A 21,257-nucleotide genomic window follows, 5' to 3' on the forward strand; every position below is an offset into this window, starting at 1 on the left:
TCCCCATGAGTTCTATTCTCCATTGAACTTCCACACTTAGAACAGAGTACATACAGGAGGCACTCGGGAAGTGCCTGCGGATGGTGAGATGGACGAACAGTGCCTGCCCCACACCCCACAAAGCACTGGGAGGGATCACACCTGAGACCAGGCAGCTCAGCAAACACACACACGTGTGCCCCACACCCCACAAAGCTCTGGGAGGGAGCGATCACACCCGAAACCAGGCAGCTCAGCAAACACACACACGCGTGCCCCACACCCCACAAAGCACTGGGAGGGAGTGATCACACCCGAAACCAGGCAGCTCAGCAAACACACACACGCATGCCCCACACCCCACAAAGCACTGGGAGGGAGCGATCACACCTGAACCCAGGCAGCTCAGCAAACACACACACACTCTCCTGGGAGGAGAGAATAAGACGGGGAGAGAGCGGCAAGCTCCAGACTCCAGTGCACGGGGTGGGGCGGGGGCAGAGCACCTGACCTGATAGGGATGGTCTCTCAATTACATCATTTTACATAAAGTCCTCATGAACTCCAAGGAGAGGCTGCCTTCTGAGACTTGGGAAAGGAAAAGTGCGTGAGTGCCTGTGACTGAAAGTTATCATGGGAAATGTAGCTCAGGGCCAACAAGGGAAGAAGGGCAGCTGATGGAAGTCAGAGGGCGGATGAGGACGCACCTTTAGGAACCTGCTTCTGCAGACAGGCTTTACCCAGATTCAAGCAATGGGGCCTCTGAGCTTCAACAAGAGAGAAACTAGATGTTCTGAAGACTCAATTTACTCAAAAAAGCAAATGTGATGGAGAATGGTATAATTTTTAAGAAATATTAAGCTTTATATAACCACAAGAAAGCAGCACTGAATTCAGGTGAAGTTATTTTTCAAGTTGCTAAAGGGAACAACCCAATGAACAATTCTTGACCCAGTTTTTATTTCCTACAAGTATGCAAATTAGTCAGTTTAATCACTCCCATCATATTGGGAAAAAATCCATTAGAGCAAGAAAGTAGAGGTTCCTTACATGAAGCTTTTCTGGCAAAATAAAAATCACTTTCTTGACCTCAAAATCTGTCCTGCTAAACAAGTCTAAAAGGCCCCTGGCCCCATTTCCTAGGGCATCAGAAGTCTCCGCGTGCTCCCCAACCTGCGTCCTGCCTTAAGAGACAGAGGACGCTGTGCCCCCTCCCACAGCACAGGCATGCGCACAGCTGCGCTTGGGGGAAGGCAGTGTCTTCATGGAAAGCCTTGAGGCTTGGGACTGCCAGAGAGCAGACGGTGAGAAACACACGCTTCTGCCCCATTCCCGTGGCCCCTTATGACTGCATCATGCCACATCCAGGGTCGCCCCTGCTCACTTCTGACAGAAGAAAAGCACTTCTCTGCGCGTGGATCCCCTCTGACAGGTAGAGGACAATGCCACTTCCAGGCTTCCTACGTGCTTGGCACAGGGATGACCTTCTGGGATGAAAGGGGCATTGTGAATACTGAGCAGCTGGAGGGGCTGAGAGCAGGGAGACACTGAAAGGGCCAGTGTTTGCCAACCCACCGATGACCCAACAGTGGACGCAGCGGGAAAACCAGCAATGACACATCAGTATTTGTGGGGTGACTCCCAGGAAGGAGATTTGGGTTAAAAGGTTAGGGAGTGACATCAACACAGAGCAGAGCTTCAGTTCAGTTCAGTCACTCAGTCGTGTCTGACTCTTTGTGACCCCATGAACCGCAGCACACTAGGCCTCCCTGTACATCACCAACTCCTCCCTGTACATCACCAACTCCCGGAGTTCACTCAAATTCATGTCCATTGAGTTGGTGATGCCATCCAGCCATCTCATCCTCTGTCGTCCCCTTCTTCTGCCTTCAATCTTTCCCAGCATCAGGGTCTTTTCTAATGAGTCAGCTCTTCACATCAGGTGGCCAAAGTATTGAGGTTTCAGCTTCAACATCAGTCCTTCCAATGAATATTCAGGACTGATTTCCTTTAGGATGGACTGGTTGGATCTCCTTGTAGTTCAAGGGACTCTCAAGAGTCTTCTCCAATACCACAGTTCAAAAGCATCAATTCTTCAGCACTCAGCTTTCTTTATAGTCCAACTCTCACATCCATACATGACTACTGGAAAAACCATAGCTTTGACTAGATGGACCTTTGACTGAAAAGTAATGTCTCTGCTTTTTAATATGCTATTTAGGGTGATCACAACTTTTTTTCCAAGGAGCAAGTGTCTTTTAATTTCATGGCTGCAGTCACCATCTGCAGTGATTTTGGCACCCAAGAAAATAGTCTGTCACTGTTTCCCCATCTATTTCCCATGAAGTGATGGGACCACATGCCATGATCTTCGTTTTCTGAATGTTGAGCTTTAAGCCAACTTTTTCACTCTCCTCTTTCACTTTCATCAAGAGGTTCTTTAGTTCTTCTTTGCTTTCTGCCATAAGTGTGGTTTCAACTGCATATCTGAAGTTACTGATATTTCTCCTGGCAGTCTTGATTCCAGCTTGTGCTTCATCCAGCCCAGCATTTCTCATGATGTACCCTGCATATAAGTTAAATAAGCAGGGTGACAATATAGAGCTTTGACATACTCCTTTCCCAATTTGGAACCAGTACATTGTTTCATGTCCAGTTCTAACTGTTGCCTCCTGACCTGCATACAGATTTCTCAAGAGGCAGGTCAGGTGGTCTGGTATTCCCATCCCTTTCAGAATTTTCCACAGTTTGTTGTGGTCCACACAGTCAAAGGCTTTGGCATAGTCAATAAAGCAGAAATAGATGTTTTTCTGGAACTGTCTTGCTTTTTCCATGATCCAACGGATGTTGGCAATTTGATCTCTGGTTCCTCTGCCTTTTCTAAATCAAGCTTGAACATCTGGAAGTTCATGGTTCACTTGCTGTTGAAGCCTGGCTTGGAGAATTTTGAGAATCACTTTACTAGTGTGTTAGATGAGTGCAATTGTGCAGTAGTTTGAGCATTCTTTGGCATTGCTTTAGGATTGTAATGAAAACTGACCTTTTCCAGTCCTGGGGCTTAAACAGGGCTTAAGTCACAGCATTTGTTACTGTGGAATCCAACTTAATGCCCATCATTCAAAAAACTCCTGCTGAAGGTGTAAACTGTGGAATCCGTAGGGTCAGGGGACAATCTTCTAAGGGGCTGAGTGCAGACTCGAGTCACACTGGGACAAAAGAAAGAGGAAGAAAGTGCTCTGACCCATGCACCTCAATAACGACTGAGCTCCGCATCCTCCTTCTTGAGCCGCTTTGCGTCTACGTATGTTTCGCATGTGCTGTGAGAATGTGCTGAGATGCTCTCCTTCCCATGCTGTCCTTGCACTGACATTTCCACCAAAACAAGGAGACGCTGGTGCTCAGCATCCTGCTCTGGGAATGGAGGAGAACAAGAGTTTGCTCCAGGCCTTCTTCTGTGTTTCTCGACACTGTCCTGCATGTTACACCGTCATGAGTCATGTCTTCACCAGGATCCACAAGACTTGCTTCTACAGGCCCCCTAGTGGTACAGTGTCCCCCAAGCAGCCTCCTAGGTGGACCCCCCACAACCATTCATGCATACTGTGGGGTGACAAGGCCAAGCTCTGAGGGGTTCTTTCTGTGTCACCTTCGTCTGCAGGAAGATGACCTCATCGACCCAGAGAGGGCACATATACCTCTTCTTTGAGTTTCACACTGAGAAGTCACTTACAAGAGTGGTGATCAACTCTAGTGGGTCAGAGTTGGTTTGGGGACCGACTTCTGAGTGTCTGGGCCATGGAACACCGTCCATCTCACACATCAGCCTCACTGCTTCCTCTGGGGACCCATAAGTCATGCTGGAAGCTCTGGCTCATGAGGAAAAGCTTACAGGCTCTTCACATAAACCAGAGGCACAAGGTTGCGCATCTCAGGTCCAACTCCAGATACTACCTGATGGAACTATTAGAAGAATAAGGATGCCAGGCTTGCCTTCACCACTGATTCCTCCAAGGGGGTAGAAAACTCTTTAACACATGTACACTCATGGCAGATTCAAGTCAATGTATGGCAGTTCAGCTCAGCTCAGTCGCTCAGTCATGTCCGACTCTTTAGGACCCCACGAATCGCAGCATGCCAGGCCTCCTTGTCCATCACCAACTCCCGGAGTCCACCCAAACTCATGTCCATCGAGTCAGTGATGCCATCCAGCCATCTCATCCTCGGTCATCCCCTTCTCCTCCTGCCCCCAATCCCTCCCAGCATCAGTCTTTTCCAATGAGTCAACTCTTCGCATGAGGTGGCCAGAGTATTGGAGTTTCAGTTTTAGCATCATTCCTTCTAAAGAAATCCCAGGGCTGATCTTCAGAATGGACTGGTGGGATCTCCTTGCAGTCCAAGGGACTCTCGAGTCTTCTCCAACACCACAGTTCAAACACATCAATTCTTCGGCGCTCAGCCTTCTTCACAGTCCAACTCTCACATCCATACGTGACTGGAAAAACCATAGCCTTGACTAGATGGACTTTTGTTGGCAAAGTAATGTCTCTGCTTTTGAATATGCTATCTAGGTTGGTCATAACTTTCCTTCCAAGGAGTAAGCGTCTTCAATATTGTAAAGTCAAATCAATTAATTAATTTTAAAAAATCCAAAGTAGCTATAGTCAGTTTGAGTTAAAATCACTTAGTTTTATTGCATAACCAAGCTTTAGAATAATTAAATTTTTGAGCAAATTTCAGCTTTGGAATTCTGACAAGCACTGTTAACTGATTAAATATTAAGATTTGTCTTATTAATTATGTCCATTTGAGCTGGATTATCAATTGGAAAATTAAGGAAACTGGCTTTGCCCTGAGTATATCAACTGAATTACATGTGAGATGCCACTGGGCGCTACGGCCACAGAGCTGGAACTCAAATCAGTTTTGAAAACAAGTTTTCTCTGGAAATGCATTATCCTGAGGCGTCTGTGGAAATAACTGCTGTAGCAGGGTGGACACGCCCGTCCACCCCCGGTTCCCGTCCGAAAGCGGCACGACACTTTGCCTACTGAGCGTCAGTGTGGCTTCCTTCCATCGGTTTATTTTGGATCACGCACCACCTGGGTGAGCAGCCAAGCCCCGCTGTTATTTGTTACCAGATAAAGGTCCAGGTGTCACCCAACAACTGGAGGAGATGAGAAGGTACAGAGAGCTGGCCACCAGGTGCAGGCCAGGCCAGCCTTACCGGCCGGGTCACGCGGACGTTGGCGCGACACTCGGCCCCAACCCTGCCGCGGCGCCTCGGGTCCCTCCGGCTCGGGGGTGGCGCAGCGGCTGGACCACGGAGGGGCCTGTGCCTGCAGGACGCACCTCCCGACTCTCCCCCCATCCCTCTTCACCCCAGGGAACCCAAGGCTGGAGAGGCCTGGGGCGGGCGGCGGGGAGAGGCCTGGGGCGGGCGGCGGGGAGAGGCAGGCACTCAGCCCGGAGCAGCAGGATGTGCGGGAGCAGCCGCCCGCTGGAGGGGCTCTGCCCGGGGCCCCCGCCCCCGCGGCGCCCGGGTCCTGGTCCCGGCGCGCCCCTCGGACACGCCAGGGCCAGCGAGAGTCCGCGGCCCGCCTGGGCCTCCCCAGCGGCCCCGCCTCACCGCTGCGCCGCCCTCGGGGGCGCCCTCCCGGACCGCCGGCCTCGCCTCTCTCCGCCCGAAGCGCCGCCTGCCCGGGGGTCCCTGGCGGAGAGCCACCCTCCCGGCCCAGCGCCGCGCCGACCGCCGCCGGAAGCACCTGCCCGGCGCGCGCCCGGCGCCAGCGGGCCTCGCGGGCGCCCCCGGCCGGACACGCGCCCCAGCCCAGCCCGGGGACGCGCCCAGGCCGCGCGCACGCCGTCCCGCGCCCCCGCCCCGCGCCTGCTCCGGGGCCGGGGCTCCCGCTGCCTGTCGCGCAACCGCGGCCGCGGCCGCCCCGCGCGGCTCCGCCTCCATCACGTCTCGCGGGACCAGCGCCCCCGCCCTTCCCTGTCCCTGTCCCGTCTCTCAGCCGCTTCCGGCCCGCGTGGCCATCGCGCTTCCCTGGCGGAGCCGCGGACGCCGCTGCTGCTCCAGCCCGCTGGCCCACCCGTGCTAGAGGGGCCGTGGCAGGATTTGCCCAGTGACCGGCGGTGTCTGCCCCGTGCCCTGTGCCCAGGGCCGTGGGGGGCCCAGCTGGACCATCCTCGGACACTGGAGTGCGGTGGCGCCAGTCTGCCAAGGGAACTGCCAGGCGCCACGTGCCTGCTGGGGCGGGCATCCAGTGTGGATGGGGCACCCAGAGACCTGGACGCCCGGCCTGAAAGGGCGCAGGCCATTTGCACTGGACCAGGGGCAATACATGGCTCTCCCTCAAGAGTGGACCCTCCTTAGAAGCCATTTAGCTCTGGTCTCCAAACAAGTAGCTGTGCAGAGCTGCTGTCTTCCAGTCTAGAAGGAAGCTGCAGTGCTGCTGGTGGAAGCAAAGAGGGGTCCCAGAGGACAGGGTTGGTGGGGGGCAGCGATAATGGCCGCTCGCCGTGAGCCTCTGCTCGGCGCGAATGTGCAAGGGGCCTGGCTGGGGGCAGGGCAACCACTCTGTTTCCAGGAGAGGCAAGGCTCTCCTTCGACTGCAGGCACCTGTGGCTTTAGGTGCAGTCACCGCTCTGGGGGTGGGAGGGAGAGGGAGGGGAACAGAGGGCCGCGCAGGGGACAGAGGTCTGCGCTCCCAGGGCCTCCACACAGCCGGGAGTGGAGACCAAGGAGGCCCAACGGGCAGCGCCGATCAAAACCTACTAAACGTCTCCTGGAATACCTGAGTCTAATCCCCGCCTTCAGTCTCTGCAGATATGAAATGAAGACTGAACCATCTGGGTGAAGTCTTGGGGGAAGATATGAAGTTATTCAGAAAGCACAGCACTCAGTTTTCTAGCTGTTTTTTGCTAAATATCTAACGTGGTGGAAGCTCCACCCCTTAGGCGTGTGTTTTCTCCATCACACCACGAGGAAGCCTCTCTCTTGCGCTCTCTGATGTCTTTTGCACCTTCTCCTGCATGGGCTCACAGTCTATGAACGAACCAAACACAACGAGCCAGGGAAAGAAAGTTAAGTCGTGTCACAAGGCTTGGAGAAACGTTTAGACTGTGGGGCCGTGACACAGTTCTGGACACCATACACCACTAGTGTTGAAGCTCTTAAGAAAGAGATGGGCAGCATCTCCCACACACATGTGATCACAGGATCTCCTTCCCGAAGCGCCTCCTGTGGCCTTTGTGCTGTGGATGCAGGTCAGGAAATCTGAGCTGCGCGGCTGACGCTCAGGACTTCTCAGTTCACAGCGTGAGCAGCCGGGGTCAGATGAAGCCCTCGGAGGGAGAGAACACATTCGTAACATCACTGTTCTGCTCAGTCCTCCCTTAATTGAGCAGAGTGGCTCATGCCTGGCTGTGGGGTGCAGGGAGACGGGCAGCTGGAAGAAGCCTGGTGTGCTCGCCCGAGAGATGAGGAGACAAGTTTCCGTAAGTGCTCCCAAGACTATTCTAGCTGGTGTCAGAGCTGAGCAATGGTGTGGGGCCAACTGTGTGTTTATGGGTCAAAACCAGTTTTCCAGATGAGTGGCTTTCCTGCAAGTCATGTTTCAGGACTAGGTCCCTTTTGTCACCCGGGTCCCCTGGTCTGAGCTGCAGAAGGGCAGAAACAGGAGTTGTGTCCCTGGGGCTGTGGCAGTCAGTCTAGGAGTGTGGTCGCCCTACCATATCCTGGCCCAGATGCAGCCGTGGGCCGCTCCCACCTTCAAGAAAGCTGGGGCTCAGGAGCATGTGCCCAGGAGAACAGAAGGGATGTGAGCATCAGCCTGTCTTATGCGGGGCAGGAGCCGCCGAGAGGCCTGGGAAGAGGCTCAGTGACGAGCATCAGTGTTTGGTTGGCGCACGGCAGTGAGAGGGGACTGTGAGGCCAGACCGAGGACACCTGCGGAGGCCACGCCAGCAGGATCTCTGGAGAACCCGGTATGTTGATGTGTGAGAGGAAGAGGGGGTTGAGCGTGGACAGCCCTGAGTCCCCAGCCTCTGGGGCCTGGTAGGGGCTTATTAAAGACCCACAGAAAGAATGGATGCCTCGGAGACAGTTCCCGCAGAAAGCCACCACAGGAACAGGGACAGGAAATGGCTCAACACAGCATGGGAGACACTTGACTGACACTCCCAAACTAGGCTCTCGGCTCCTTCTGCCCCAGAGCTGTCCCCATCTACCGTAATTATTATAAACTCAAAAGAGTAGTTCAGTTCAGTCGCTTAGTCGTGTCCAACTCTTTGCGACCTCATGAACTGCAGCACGCCAGGCCTCCCTGTCCATCACCAACTCCCGGAGTTTACCCAAACCCATGTCCATCGAGTCAGTGATGCCATACAACCATCTCATCCTCTGTCGTCCCCTTCTTCTGCTTTCAATCTTTCCCAGCATCAGGGTCTTTTCAAATGAGTCAGCTCTTCGCATCAGGTGGCCAAAGTCTTGGAGTTTCAACTTCAAACTGAGTCTTATTAGTAGGACTCTGAGCTCCGTGACCAGCTGGGAGAGTGTTTCTGGGCATGGGAGAGGCTGCCGCTGTCTCAGCATAGGTGGCCCCCCGGAACGGGCATTCAGACATACACCCAGCAGCAGGACGCCTTTGAAGGAGTCGGCTGCACACAAAGCGCCAGTTCGGCCTTCCGTTTGTTTCTCCGCACGTGACTAGGACACTTAGGCTGACACTGGACAAAGGCATGGTATCCCCTCTGAGCCTTTGCTGTCCCCATCACGGCGTCAGTCGTGTCTGTTGGCGTGGGCCTCACGGGACGCCATTCTGGTCCTCACAGCATGTTCTCCTGAGGCTAATAGTTTAGACTCAGGTAACTGCTGAGATCACCGGGATAAAAACCACACCCACACGGGTCTGCAAGTGCTCCCCACCCCCGCCTCCTCCTCGTCTACCCTGTTCCCAGGTCACTCGGGATTTCACATCCCACTCTCCTCCTGGCGCCCTGTTTGTGGCTCAGGGTGTTGGCAGCAGAGATGACCCCGATGGATGGCGCCGGGGCCCCCAGTATGAATGGGCTTCCTGTGAAGCTGGAGAAGCGTTTCTGGGTGTCCTGTCAGCCGCCCAGCGCAGGGATGCTGCCGAGCCCAAGGGACTGCCCGCGTCCCAGCTGCATTTGGGAAACCCGGGTCTGAGGTCAGCACCCTTGGGAGCAGCACGTCCTCAGGGGAGGTCAGGCCTTGGTCTGTGGTGGTTTAGACTTTGCAGCCTTGAGGGTGAAATCGAGGTTAAGGACCTGCACAGCAGCAGCCAGCCCTGGAGAGCGGGCGCCTTCCTGGGTGAGACCCCAGCTCCACTCCCAGCCTCGGGTCGAGGGCTCAGCGGCACAGGCTCCTGCTGCCCCACCTCGTCTTCTGCCCCGTCTCTGCCAGGAGAGTCGGGGCTAACGGGGGAGCCTAGTTCAATCCTCCCCTGTAGCCTCAGGTGACTATTAGGTGTGTTGCTGCTTAGAAGGGGATTGGGCACCCAGGGAGGCCGGGCTTGTCCCCGTGAGCATCTTCAGATACAGAGAACCCAAGCCTATCATGTTTGGCTGGAGCTGGGAGGATGAAACAATACCAAATCACCATCAGAAGGGGAGCCATATGCTGACTCTGGCTTTGAGGCCTAGTTCTCAAGTTTCTAACATTGCTGGCTTTGCCTTAGTGCAGAGTGAATGGAAAACTTCAGTGTGACTGAAGTGAGCCTGGCTCCCTCTGCTATCGGGAAATCCCTAACACATGCTTACTGGAGATGTTTCTGGGGTCTCCGCTCTGCCTCGTGACTGTGAGCCTCAGCCCTGGGTCGGGGCTGCCCTGGCCCCACAGCCAGGGCTCAGGCCACAGGCGCCATCCTCAGGCTCAGTCTCCCCGGCTGTAAAATGGGGTCAGTAATCGGCAGGAGGCCTGGATGAGGTCACCGGTACACAGAAGCACGTTTTGAGTGGTGCCCAGCGCCCAGCAGTACTGTCTGGTGTTAGGCACTGTCGTTATTATTACAAATGGAAATTTAAAAACAAGATTAGTCATCGGCGTGGAACCCTCCCTCGCCACGTGTGACTCCAGGGCCGAGGCGGGCTGTGCAGAGCATGGCTCCCACGCCAGCCCCTGCACCTGTCTTCGGCCCGCTGGCCCGCCCAGCGGGGGTCTGGCCCAGGGCCTCCTGGCTGCAGCCGGAGGTGGGGCTGTGGCCGCCCGCAGCCCCTGGGGCCCCGCACAGTCCAGCAGCAGCAGGTGATGGCTGAACCCCTGACCTGGGCTGGGCGAGTGGAAAGTTTCACTTCCATGAACTCATGAGCCCGAGTCCTCGCACGGTGGGGTGGGTGCGAGGGCGAAGGTGGCAGTGTCAGGGGCCCCACTCTTGGTGCTACCCACACTGCCCCCCAAGTCTGTTTTCATGCGTGTGGCTTCACCATGGGTGTGGTTTACTCACGAGCAGACCCTGCTGTTTAGAGAAACACCATGGCGTCTGAAGACCAGAGAGCCGGCCTCGCCCGTGTGCGCGGCGGGACTGCGTGGAGGGCCGGGCTCAGGCCCCCGCTACTCTGCAAAGCAGAACTGCCCCGTGGAGCTGCCGGAGATGTAGGGTCATGACGTCCAGCACAGGCTACGGGGACAGAGCTGATGGCAGCCGTCTGGGTCCCAGACAGGGAGGGCCTGGGGGCACTGGCTTGGGTGAGCTCTAAAGCGTGGGGCTCTCAAGTGCCGAGGGGCTGTGGGGGCAAGGTTGACTTTTCAGGGACATGGCTCAGATCCTGGCCAGGAGGGTCAGGTGAACCGCGCAGGTGGGGGCAGGCCACGAGCAGGCCCTGGCCTCTGCCAGCGCCTCAGGGCTTCCAAGCTCCCACGCGGCCACAACACAGAAACACCTGTCCAGCTGGTGTTCGGCGGCGACCCGGGGGACGCAGGAGCAGCTGCGTGCGCAAGACGATCAAAAGCTCGCTCCTCTGTGCCTTATATTCTATGACCTTGAAAGAAAAGTTAAAACATTCACGACGTTCTTGAATGCTGAGAATGAATGACTCTTCCAAAACTGCCTTCTCAAACTTTCACGAAGACTTCAGTGTGTTCTTGCAGATAGCACTCTTTTACATCAGGCTTTGTAAATAAATTGGCTACAGCGATCTGTTGACTCAGAATTTGTACTGAATCATTCTGATAATCACCATTGGTTAACAAACAACAGCCCTTGTTCTCCTGAGCAGACAAGTTATCACTTCCTCTAATTGACTGAATGTCCCATCTTGCCATTAAACAAAATTGGAAAAATTGATCTCACTAAAATAGACTTCTTATGAACCACTTTTTTCTCTCATTGACAGAGGTAGTTGAAATCTGAAAGTGCAAATGGGTTTCTGTAATTCAGTGGATCTTTAAATAATGAAGCTCTTCCCCATGAATACACAGGTATTTCTCTATGAATTTTGTTCTTTTGGCTTCAAATTGTAACACCAACTGCAGCTGAGTGCAGTCATCTTTAACCTTACTTTTCCAAAGCTGGACTTCTGCTTTACATTCGTGAACTTTCCACTGCATGTCAATACATTTCTTTGTATGCACTTTGAACCTCACACGCGTCAGTTAAGTGAAACAATGTTTGTAAATCAATACTGTCATAAACAAATCTGCAAACAATCTCTCACAAAATTTTTTTTTTCTTAATTCGTTCTTTCGCTTTAAAACATTTGGTTAAACTTCGTTAAGCAGTCAGGCAACTTAAAATTCCAGAGTGGTCTTCAGATTTTGTTTCTTCTCATAAAGATAAAACTAGATGGACCAGTATGGCTTGGATTTTACTAATTCACCATTTAGATAGCACTTGTAGTGTGGAATTAAAGCTACAGGAATATTTTGTTAATATACAGAGCTTCTTTCTGTGATTAAAACTGTGTACTCCTTGAACCTCAGGTTTCCAGAATGAACTCTTGGTTCTCAGCCTCCCGCCTCCTCTGACTGCACCCTCAGGACTCGTGGTTGGACAGATGCAGGTGGGGTTTCCATCGACCTCATCTGTTTCAAACACTGCTTTTGATACCCATCCAGATACTTGTTACGGTACTGCCTTCAGGACAAATTGTGTTCTTCCAAGAATTTCTCTTCAGGGATTCTACTGGGGCTTCAACAATTACTAATGTCTACGCACAGGAGCATCCATCTGCAATGGGAGCTGTCTGACCTGACAGTCACCTGGATCAGTCTCGTCTCCGTGTGGTCAGATGTGAGCCTCTCGAGAGCACGAAGGCGGCATCTCTTTGGCTCCCTTTGCCTCACCGCACCCAAACATGGCGGCTTCTGCTGTGGCTGCTCAGTGGATGAGCCCGTCTCTAGCTCCTTAAGTTCAGTTTGATAATCTTTGAACTAATCTCAAAATAGGTTTGTTTACTGAGACGTGGAAGGAGAGGAGGTGAGGCCCAGCACAGAGGTGTCAGAGGGGCTTCCAAGGTCTCTAGTGATGAGGCCACTGACAGAACAGAATCCTGAGAGAAGGCAGCTGGAGATGACAGAGAACAAGCCCAGCTTATGAGGTCAGTCTGAGCTGCTTCTGGGGTTGGCAGATGGAATATCCAGCAGGCATTAAGGAAATGGAAATGACCACATCAGTTGGATATTGCACCGATACGGCATATGCATTTAAATTATTATATGTATGTATGTCATGTGCTGCACATTTGTTAAAACAGCAAGACAGATTTTATCTGAGCTACTGCAATAGGGGAGAGAAAACTCAGTATGGAACTGGGCAGCGTGGAAACAAAAAGCCGTTGGGCCACACTGAGTCCTGTGCCCGGCAGCGCCTGCAGGACTGTGGTTCTGAAGGGCCCGTGTAAGCGACACACTCCTAGGGCCCAGCCCTGCCGCCTCTCACCCGAATGTCGTCCAGTCAGCACTTCAGCGTCAAAGGCTGAAGACATTAGGAAGACCAAGACGCAGATGGAGGAGGGGAGTTTCCATGCACACACAGGAGGGTGGGGGCTTGGAGGATGGGGACAGAAAGGTGGACCCTCCAACCTAGAACAGCGTTCCTGGGACGGAGGAGAAAGAGGTGCACACTCATGTCCATCCAGGACAGGTCTGTAAACCAACCGAGGGGCAGGGGCAGGAGCTGTCGTGGGAAGGCCCGTGTGTGCCCCGAAGCCGCAGCGATGCTGGAGCAGCAGGGAGGGACGCAGACGCCGCCAGCGCCAGAGTTAAGAACGCTCCTCTTCCAGAATGCTCACCCCCCAGTATCTGCTTCTCACACTTACACCTCCTGGCATTAGAGCTCTGGCTTCCGAATGGTGGGCTGTGAGAAAACCCCAGGACAGTCAGGGCTGCTGCTCGGCAGGAATGAGCCCAGTGAGCAGCTCTGCTGCCACCAAAGCCCCCGAGATGGAGGCGGGGGGCCCTCAGGACTGAGTGCCTGGCCGCACCGCGTGCCCCAGGCCCCAGAGCAGTGCCCGGAGCCCATGGGTGCAGGAGTGAGGGGGTGGGTGGCGCAGCAGCAAGTTAGAGCCAGTTTACTGCTGATATTGCTGTCCTATCACATCCACCACCCAGCCTGCACTGGAAACAGCCCCACACGTCTGCGTCTGTCTTTTAAGAAACTTTTTATTGAAACAACACTACATACGGTGGCATGTTCTGTTCTGACAAATGTGTCCACTCAGGGGACCCACACGGGGACAGAAGGCGTGCCTGCCACCCCAGAAGGCGCTTCCGTCCCTCCCCAGACAGGCCTGGGAGCCATCGGATTCCTCGTCACAGGCCTGGCTGAACCCTCTGGGACTTGCTATAAATCTGCCATACGCTGCGTACTCTTCTCTCTCCAGCTTCTTCCACTTGGGATAATAATCGTTGAGATCCGTCAACGTCACTGTGTGTCAGAGGTGAGCGCCTCTGTCAGTAAGAAGTGTGCCCTGTGTACACAGCCAGAGAGCCTCCACTATCCTGGGGACAGACTCAGGGCTCACTCTAGTTCTGATTCTGTGACAAAGCTTCTGTGAACACCCCCATGCGAGGCATCCTGTGGACATGTGCGTTCTCTCTCTCAGATGAATATCTGGCAGTGGAATTTTTGAGACACAGGGAAAATGTGTTCTTAACTTTTTTAAAAAGTGCCAAATATTTCCCTAAACCATTCCATTTTACACCCTATTGGCCGTCTTTGAGAGTTATGGTCAAATCCTTGACAACACTTGTCAGTCTTTTTAAGTTATTTGGCATTCTAGTGAGTGTGTAGAAAGATCTCATTGTGGTTTTAATTGCTTTTCCCTGATGATTAATGGTATTGAGCAATTTTCCCTTTCATACTGCCATTCGTGTATCTTCTTGAGGTGACTGTTTAATTACTCTGCCCATTTTTGGCTGTTTATCTCTTACAATAAATTATATTAGTTCTTTATGGACATGAATTTGAGCAAACTCCAGGAGATAGTGGACACAGAGGAGCCTGGCATGCTGCAGTCCATGGGGTTCCAGAGTCAGACCTGACTTAGCGAGTGAACAACATAGTAATTCTTTATGTTATGCAGACACTAGCTTTTAGTATGATATGTGTGCTGTAAACATTCTTTCCCATTCTGTGACTTGCTTATTGATTTTCCTAATGCTGTCTTTTGAAGATAAAAGTTTCTCTCCATTCAGAAAGAAAAATGGTTAACTTAGTTATCTCACCCCCAAATTTTCAAAGTATCAATTCAGTTCAGTTCAGTCGCTCAGTCGTGTCCGACTCTTTGCGACCCCATGAATCGCAGCACGCCAGGCCTCCCTGTCCATCACCAGCTCTCGGAGTTCGCTCAGACTCGCGCCCATCGAGTCCGTGATGCCATCCAGCTGTCTCACATAGTCTCCTTTACAACAGCTAGAGCATACTGCATGGATGCGTTCCACACCTTTGGAAGAAACATGCTACTTTGCTTGTTTTGCGGTAGAAAGTAAATCAGTGTGGTTTCACTTAGGAAGGTTTTCATTTTCATATTTTCTCACCTATCTGAGATGTGTTTCAGCCACCCAGGGCTTATTTACTGCAGCTGGAATGTTACTTGATGCGCCCGGGGACTTGTCACAGCATCACGTGTGGCCCTCCAGATCCAATCGGTTCTTTAGTGGAAAGTTGATCATTTTCGTGGTGGCTAGTAAATATCTATAATCTACAAAGCAGGGTCCTCCCTGGAGAAGACGAGGCTGCTGGACGTTTGAAGGCCGTCCCGTAAAGAAAGGCTGCGGCAGGAGGGCAGGAGGACATCAGACAGGTGGCGACAGCAGCTTGAGAGTAGGGGTCAAGCCTGAGACACTCCCAGGAAGACGTGGGGACGCAGCCCGTGTGCGCAGACCAGGGGCTGAGCGCTGCCGGCAAAACTGTGTCAGAGGACGGCGACGCTGTGCCCACGGGAGACCGAGCTCCAAGTGTGGAAGATGTCTTTACTGAGTCTTGCATTTCAGAGAGAAAACTGTGTGGCCTGCACACTCATTCTGCTACGTCTCTGTAATTTTCCTTTTCTTCCTGCCAACAGTTTGTTTTGTCATCCAGATGGGCACCTAGGAATCTAGTGCACAGCGATTCAACCTGGCGCTTCTCTCTATGAACACTTGCTACTGAAACTCAAATGACACGCGACAGCTGGTAAGGACCTCGGGGCCGTGGCCCGCGATGTGCCCACAGTGGGTCGCAGCCTGCAGGCACCCAGGTCACTGGGCGGACACCCCTGACCGCCGCGCTCCCTGAGAAAGGGAGCAGATGTAGAGAAGAGGCGGTCCCTCGGACAATAAGAGCACCAATCTAGTGCCAACCTAGCAAATACTGGTAATTTAATACAGTTCAGTCTAATAGTACCAGCACCAAGATTGCTACCTGATATCTGAAAAGCTATCCTTTCAAATGTTGAGTTGTCCGCGCCCCACTTGAACCCCTCCTTCCAACTGAGGCGTCTGTAGGTGTCAGCACGTCACAGCTTTCATCCTTTCCACTGTTTATCTGTCAACCACTTGCAAAACACTAATAATAGAACCTTTATTATGAAAACACCCAGGCACCTTCCTCCCAAGGCCCAAAATCCAAAGTCACTTCTACTAATGGAAAGGAATGCACTCCCACATCTGAAAAGAATGCCTTTAAACAGAATGTCATAAATGAGCAGAAATTGTTTATTCCAGAATTTGTTTAGACCACCCCCTCTGCGGCAAGGCTTGGGTGGACCATATCACATTCTTGCTTTGTTGTTTAGAAAGATATGGCATGCCAAGAGTTGTGCAAACCCATGACATATGCCGCACAGCGTGAGTCAGTCTATCTTTCAAATACCGAAAAGGAGCCTTAGCAGCGACTGCGAGCCAGTTCCAGCCTGTCAATAACCAGCACTGTGACAGGACCAGCCCTTGTGGTTCTCATTCTGACTGCAAGACGCCCCTGAGCACTGCTATTGGGAAACGCGGAACTAGAGGTTCATTACTTATAGGACCTGGAATTACAGGGCACAGCTGGTGCCACACTGCAAGGTCAGGGCAAGGAGAGACGGACGGAAGGAGGGAGGCAGAGAAGGGTCCTGTGAGGACAAGCCTGTGGTCCTACCTTTACTGGGGCTCCAGTTGGGGACCTGGGCTTTTCCTGGGCTCCCTCTTTACTGGGGGATTTAAAAGAGCAGGAATTTAAAATGCAGGAAGAGAGAATAAATCAAGTGGTCCAATGACCAGTCACTGAAATCAAACAAGGTCTTGCGAACAATGGCACCTCCTTAGGGGAGGTGGGCTGGCCCTTTTCCCAGGAAGCCTTCCTTGAAGCTGATGCCCATTTTGAGGTGAGAGTCTTAGCAACTGAAGCTGAAGTCAGGCACTTGCACTACAAAAAAGAAAAATCCCACCTGTTAGGCTCAACCCACCTGTAATGCCAAGTCCTCAGAATCAACTGTGAGGATGGTGAGGATAAGACCACCCAGGTAGTTCATGCATGAAGTCAGGGGGAGGGGGCACTGCAACTCAGAGAGCACGGACCTGAACACGGCTCTAGTCACAAACCCTGTAGTAACTACACAGACAGGAGTCTGAAATTCGATCTGTAAGAACTGTGCCAAACTTGAAGGGTCCTGCAATAAAACTAAGTCAGTGACCTCGGGGCCCAGGGAATCCGGTCAAAGATTTGGGGGACACTGTGGAACACTTTACTGTCTTGACCACCTGGTGTAAGTAGGTTTGAACCTGTTCTGAGTTGGTGGGTTGTCTTACCCTCCTTGTCCTGAGAGTAGGTCAGTGCAGGCAGAGGCTGTGTCTCTTTTCAGGAAGTGGCGATGTAGGTGGACATTTGGCCTGTGTGGTGCACATATTTGCACAAGGTTTTTATTAAAAAGTAATAAATTCTGAGTGAACTCCGGGAGTTGCTGATGGACGGGGAGACCTGGTGTGCTGTAATCCATGGGGTCGCAAAGAGTCAGACACGACTGAGCAACTGAACCAAACTGAACTTAATAAGAAGTGCTTCCATGGAAACAAAGGAAAAACAAGGCTTAGTGACTGGAACAGACAATAGTCCCATTTGCGGAGTTCTAAGGCCGCCAGTCAAGATTTCTAGATGTTGGGTTTGAAGCATCTTCAGATGCAGTGAGGCCTGCAGGGGCAATCTGAGAGCGTCTCTGTTTGCAGCTGAGTGACCACACAGAGACAGGCACGGAGCTGCTAAGGCAACACGAGCTGCTGTGATTTCTCTAAGTTTATATCAAATTACCCAACTTTAGCTTACATGGCTTCAGGAAAAGGGCATTTCAGTTCTTAATGATTCCAAGTCAGAGGGTGGGAGACAAATTGGGAACATTAGTTTGGAGAGCAGAGGCCTGAGATTAGAGGAAAGAGGGAAATTTTTGGATCTAGTCCAGTTTACAGGTCCAAAACCGAAACCTCAAATACAATTAGCAGAACTAGAATCTGATATCCACAACTGTAAACTTTCTACAGAAACATTTTTCCTTTCTATGATTATCCCCATTTCCATTGAAGAAAACATAGCAAGACTGATTTGTTTTCAAATTAAATGTAGTTTCAATAAACTGGGTTGTTTATATAAGTGCAGCAAGCATTCCAACTGACCGTTTTGGTTCTTTAACGTCTGCTTTGCAGAATCTGCTCACTAGGAATCTCAGATTGAACTTACAGCCTCTGGAGGCTAACATTTACCATTAGACTTTGTCTGTGATCCTTACAGATTTGGGTTAATTCCTCTCTTCTCAAGGTCCCCAAAATATCCTGAGCTTCCTGTGCCTGCCCAGAAGTGACCTCCCTTCCTCACCTGATAAGGCTGCCAGGAACCCCATGAACAAACTGTCAGGCTGGCTTTGCAAACTGTCTGGTCATAGCTGAGTCTGCGCGCAGTCTGAATACTTTCTAGTCAGAGCTTGGCGATTAGTCAGTGTTTCCACCTGTGCCCTGTCATAAGAAGAATGGGTTTCCCAGGTGGCACTGATGGTAAAGAACCCCCCTGCCAATGCAGGAGACATGAGATTGAGGGTTCAGTCCCTGGGGCAGGAAGACCCCCTGGAAGAGGAAACAGCAACCCACTGCAGCGTCTTTGCCTGGAGAATCCCAAGGGCAGAGGAGCCTGGCAGGCCAGTCCGCGGTATCACAGAGGGCCGGACATAGTTGCAGTGACTTAGCGCACACAGATTCTTGCTCAACTTAACTATCCTGCCATAAAAATAAGAGTGCTGAGACTTTTCTGGTCCTGGGGGATCAGGTAGAGAGAAAAAAAGATAAATGTTTCATCTTTGTTCACAAAGTTATACTTTACCAAATCGCTTGTTATAAGTCATAGTCTAAGAGATTTCTTTAAATCTGGAAAAATCAAGATTGAAGATTCAAAAATTTTCAAACAAAAGTCACAAAATCACAATTATCCCCATTGGGTCATCCGCTCCAGTGTAAGGGATTCTTGGCATTGCCGCGCTTCCGTGTGACATGGCTGTTATTATCCCAGCAGCAGCTTTTCCAAATGTGTTCTCCTGCACTTTCCTTGATAAATCTCCATGTCAGTGTTTTTCTTTAAAATATTATTTAGCTATTATTCACATTAAATAATTTAAAATGTATTTTTCTTAAAGTCACATTTGATATAACTGCAATCAGGACTTTTGGAAAAATTTATCTAAAAATGAAAGCAATATATAATAGAAACTAACATTTAATATAAAAAGTCATACACAAAACTGGCATATTAAAACCAATAGAATCTGGTGCACTGTTGGTGGGAATGCAAACTGGTACAGATGCTTTGAGGTTCCTCAAAAAATTAAACAAGAATTACCACATGATCCAGCAACTCCACCTCCAGGTGTTTATCCAAAAGAATTGGAAGCAATATCTTAAACAGCCACTTGGAAGCCAGTGTTCATAGCAGGGCGGCTCACAGTAGCTGAAGTGTGGAAGCAACCCACGTGTCCATCGACGGATGAACAGACAAGAAAAACGTGGTCCATCCATGCAACGGAATAGCAGCACTCAGCCTTAAAACGGACGAAAATCCCGACACCCGCAGCGGCACAGAGGGACCCTGAGCTCATCATGCTCCGTGGAATGAGCCAGTCACAAGGGGACAAACACCAGCTGCTTCTACTCACACAAGGTCCCTGGAGGAGTCGCGTCATGGCCGAACGATAGAACTGGAGCGGTGGGGGCCAGAGCTGGGGGGGGCAGGAGTCAGAGTCTCACGGAGACGGGACGGCAGTTTTGCAAGAGGAGAAGCTCGAGATGGACGCTGGTGGCGGCGGCACCGCAGTGAGACTGCAGCGGACGCGGCGAACTGTGCGCGTGAAGGCAAAGACGGCGGCTCCTGCTCAACGGGCATTTATCAGAATTAAGGATGATATAAAAGAGGTAAAATTTTAAATGATGTAGCTGGAATTAAGAATATTAAACAAGATTCCATGAGCTCACGTGCCCACAGACTGCTTCACTTGCTTATTTTAAACTAGTTTTAAGGTAATTTTATTTTAGCAAAGAAGAACGATATAGTTACTATAAATGGATTAAAATGTCTGGATAACTCTGAATGTTTGAAAAATTAAAATTACTTATTCTAAAATTTTGCTCCTTGGAAACTGCAGGAAGAAATGTGTATATCTCTGGTCAATGAAACTGCAGTAGGGAGCCCAGGAAATCAGCCCCGGGTGTTTCTGAGGACCGGGGGCAGTCAGTCTCTGGGGAGCAGGGGGCGTGGGGGTGGGCGGGGGGCTATCGGGTTCCTGGTGGGATGGGGAACACTAGAGCTTCCTGGGGCATTTCCCCACGGACGGTCTCCAGTGCTGTTGGCGCTTGTATCTGGAAGAGTTCCAGAAGCGTCCTGATTCTTCTGGGGCTCAAGAAAGGCTTGGTTCTGGGGTCTCTGGAGGCAGGTGCATCTCTGAGGAATCGTGTGAGGGTGACTGGATGCTGTCCCCGCTGGACAGTCCTCCGGTGGTGGGGGGAGCCCAGAAGCCAAGGAGTGTGTGAGGGTGGAGGCCCCAGCAGAGGCTGGCTCCCCCAGCAAAGCTGGGGAGCAACCACCAGAAGGCCAGGGCTTAGGACCAGCACGGCTGCGTTCCCACCAGCCCAGTGAAGCCTCCCTGTCCCTCTCACCCTCCTCTCTCTGCAAAGACTAAATTATGGACGAGATATTAGATTATTTTTATTGAAGAACATTCTGCTTTAACTTGACCAGATTCCGTGCAGAGGTGCTGTACACCATTTCCATTTTTCCAGGGCAGGGAATCCCCAGCAAGGAGTAGGTGGGCCGCAGCTGTGAGGGTGGCTCAGACGGGCAGGTGGTGTAGACACTGCTGGCGTCTCTCAGGTCAAGGACCCAGACTCAGGCCACGCTCTGGCCCAGGCGGTGCCCAGCCCGTGGGTCAGCATCACTGGGCCTGAAACAGCTGAAGCTTGCCGTCCAAGGTGGCTGTGACGAGCTGCGATGGAAATAAAACACGTGTGACTTCCATCCCCTTTTATTACATGAGACGCCTGCAGGAGAATCAGCTCGTGGCGGACGTTTTCCTCATGGACATTTTATAGACCACAGAGCAAAAGCGTCTCTGTGTACAGCACGCTCTGTGCTTACGCTTGATTAATCCAAACTACATTCCGGGGCCATTCTAACATTTGTGAGAGCTGCGGTCAGAGTTAGTCCATCTACACTACCCAGAGGGGAGAGGGCATCCGGCTCAGTGTCCCATCGTCCCAACCAACCACAGAGCTCAGGGACCAGAGGCATCTGGTGGGCGGCCTGAGGTCACTGGGAGGAGGCGGCCCGTGG

General features: G+C 51.8%; 1 protein-coding gene across 15 annotated transcripts in view; it reads right to left on the reverse strand.

Moving 5' to 3' along the window:
* Nucleotides 1-21,257, reverse strand: part of WDR27 (WD repeat domain 27) — a 183,405-nt gene that overhangs the window by 15,374 nt on the left and 146,774 nt on the right. For 13 of the 15 annotated variants that reach the window (XR_011258876.1, XR_011258873.1, XR_011258875.1 and 10 more), the window contains one exon: nucleotides 20,609-20,910. The exons of the other annotated variants lie outside the window; for them this stretch is intronic. Coding sequence is in view for 8 of the 13 variants with exons in the window: in XM_069599400.1 (XP_069455501.1) it covers nucleotides 20,860-20,910 (51 nt within the window). In the remaining 5 variants the exon portion in view is untranslated. Of the gene's footprint in view, nucleotides 1-20,608; nucleotides 20,911-21,257 lie in introns of those variants that run through there. 15 annotated transcript variants of the gene reach the window in all.

This window comes from Ovis canadensis, chromosome 8, assembly GCF_042477335.2.
Source record: "Ovis canadensis isolate MfBH-ARS-UI-01 breed Bighorn chromosome 8, ARS-UI_OviCan_v2, whole genome shotgun sequence".
In the NCBI taxonomy this organism is placed as follows: Eukaryota; Metazoa; Chordata; class Mammalia; order Artiodactyla; family Bovidae; genus Ovis; species Ovis canadensis.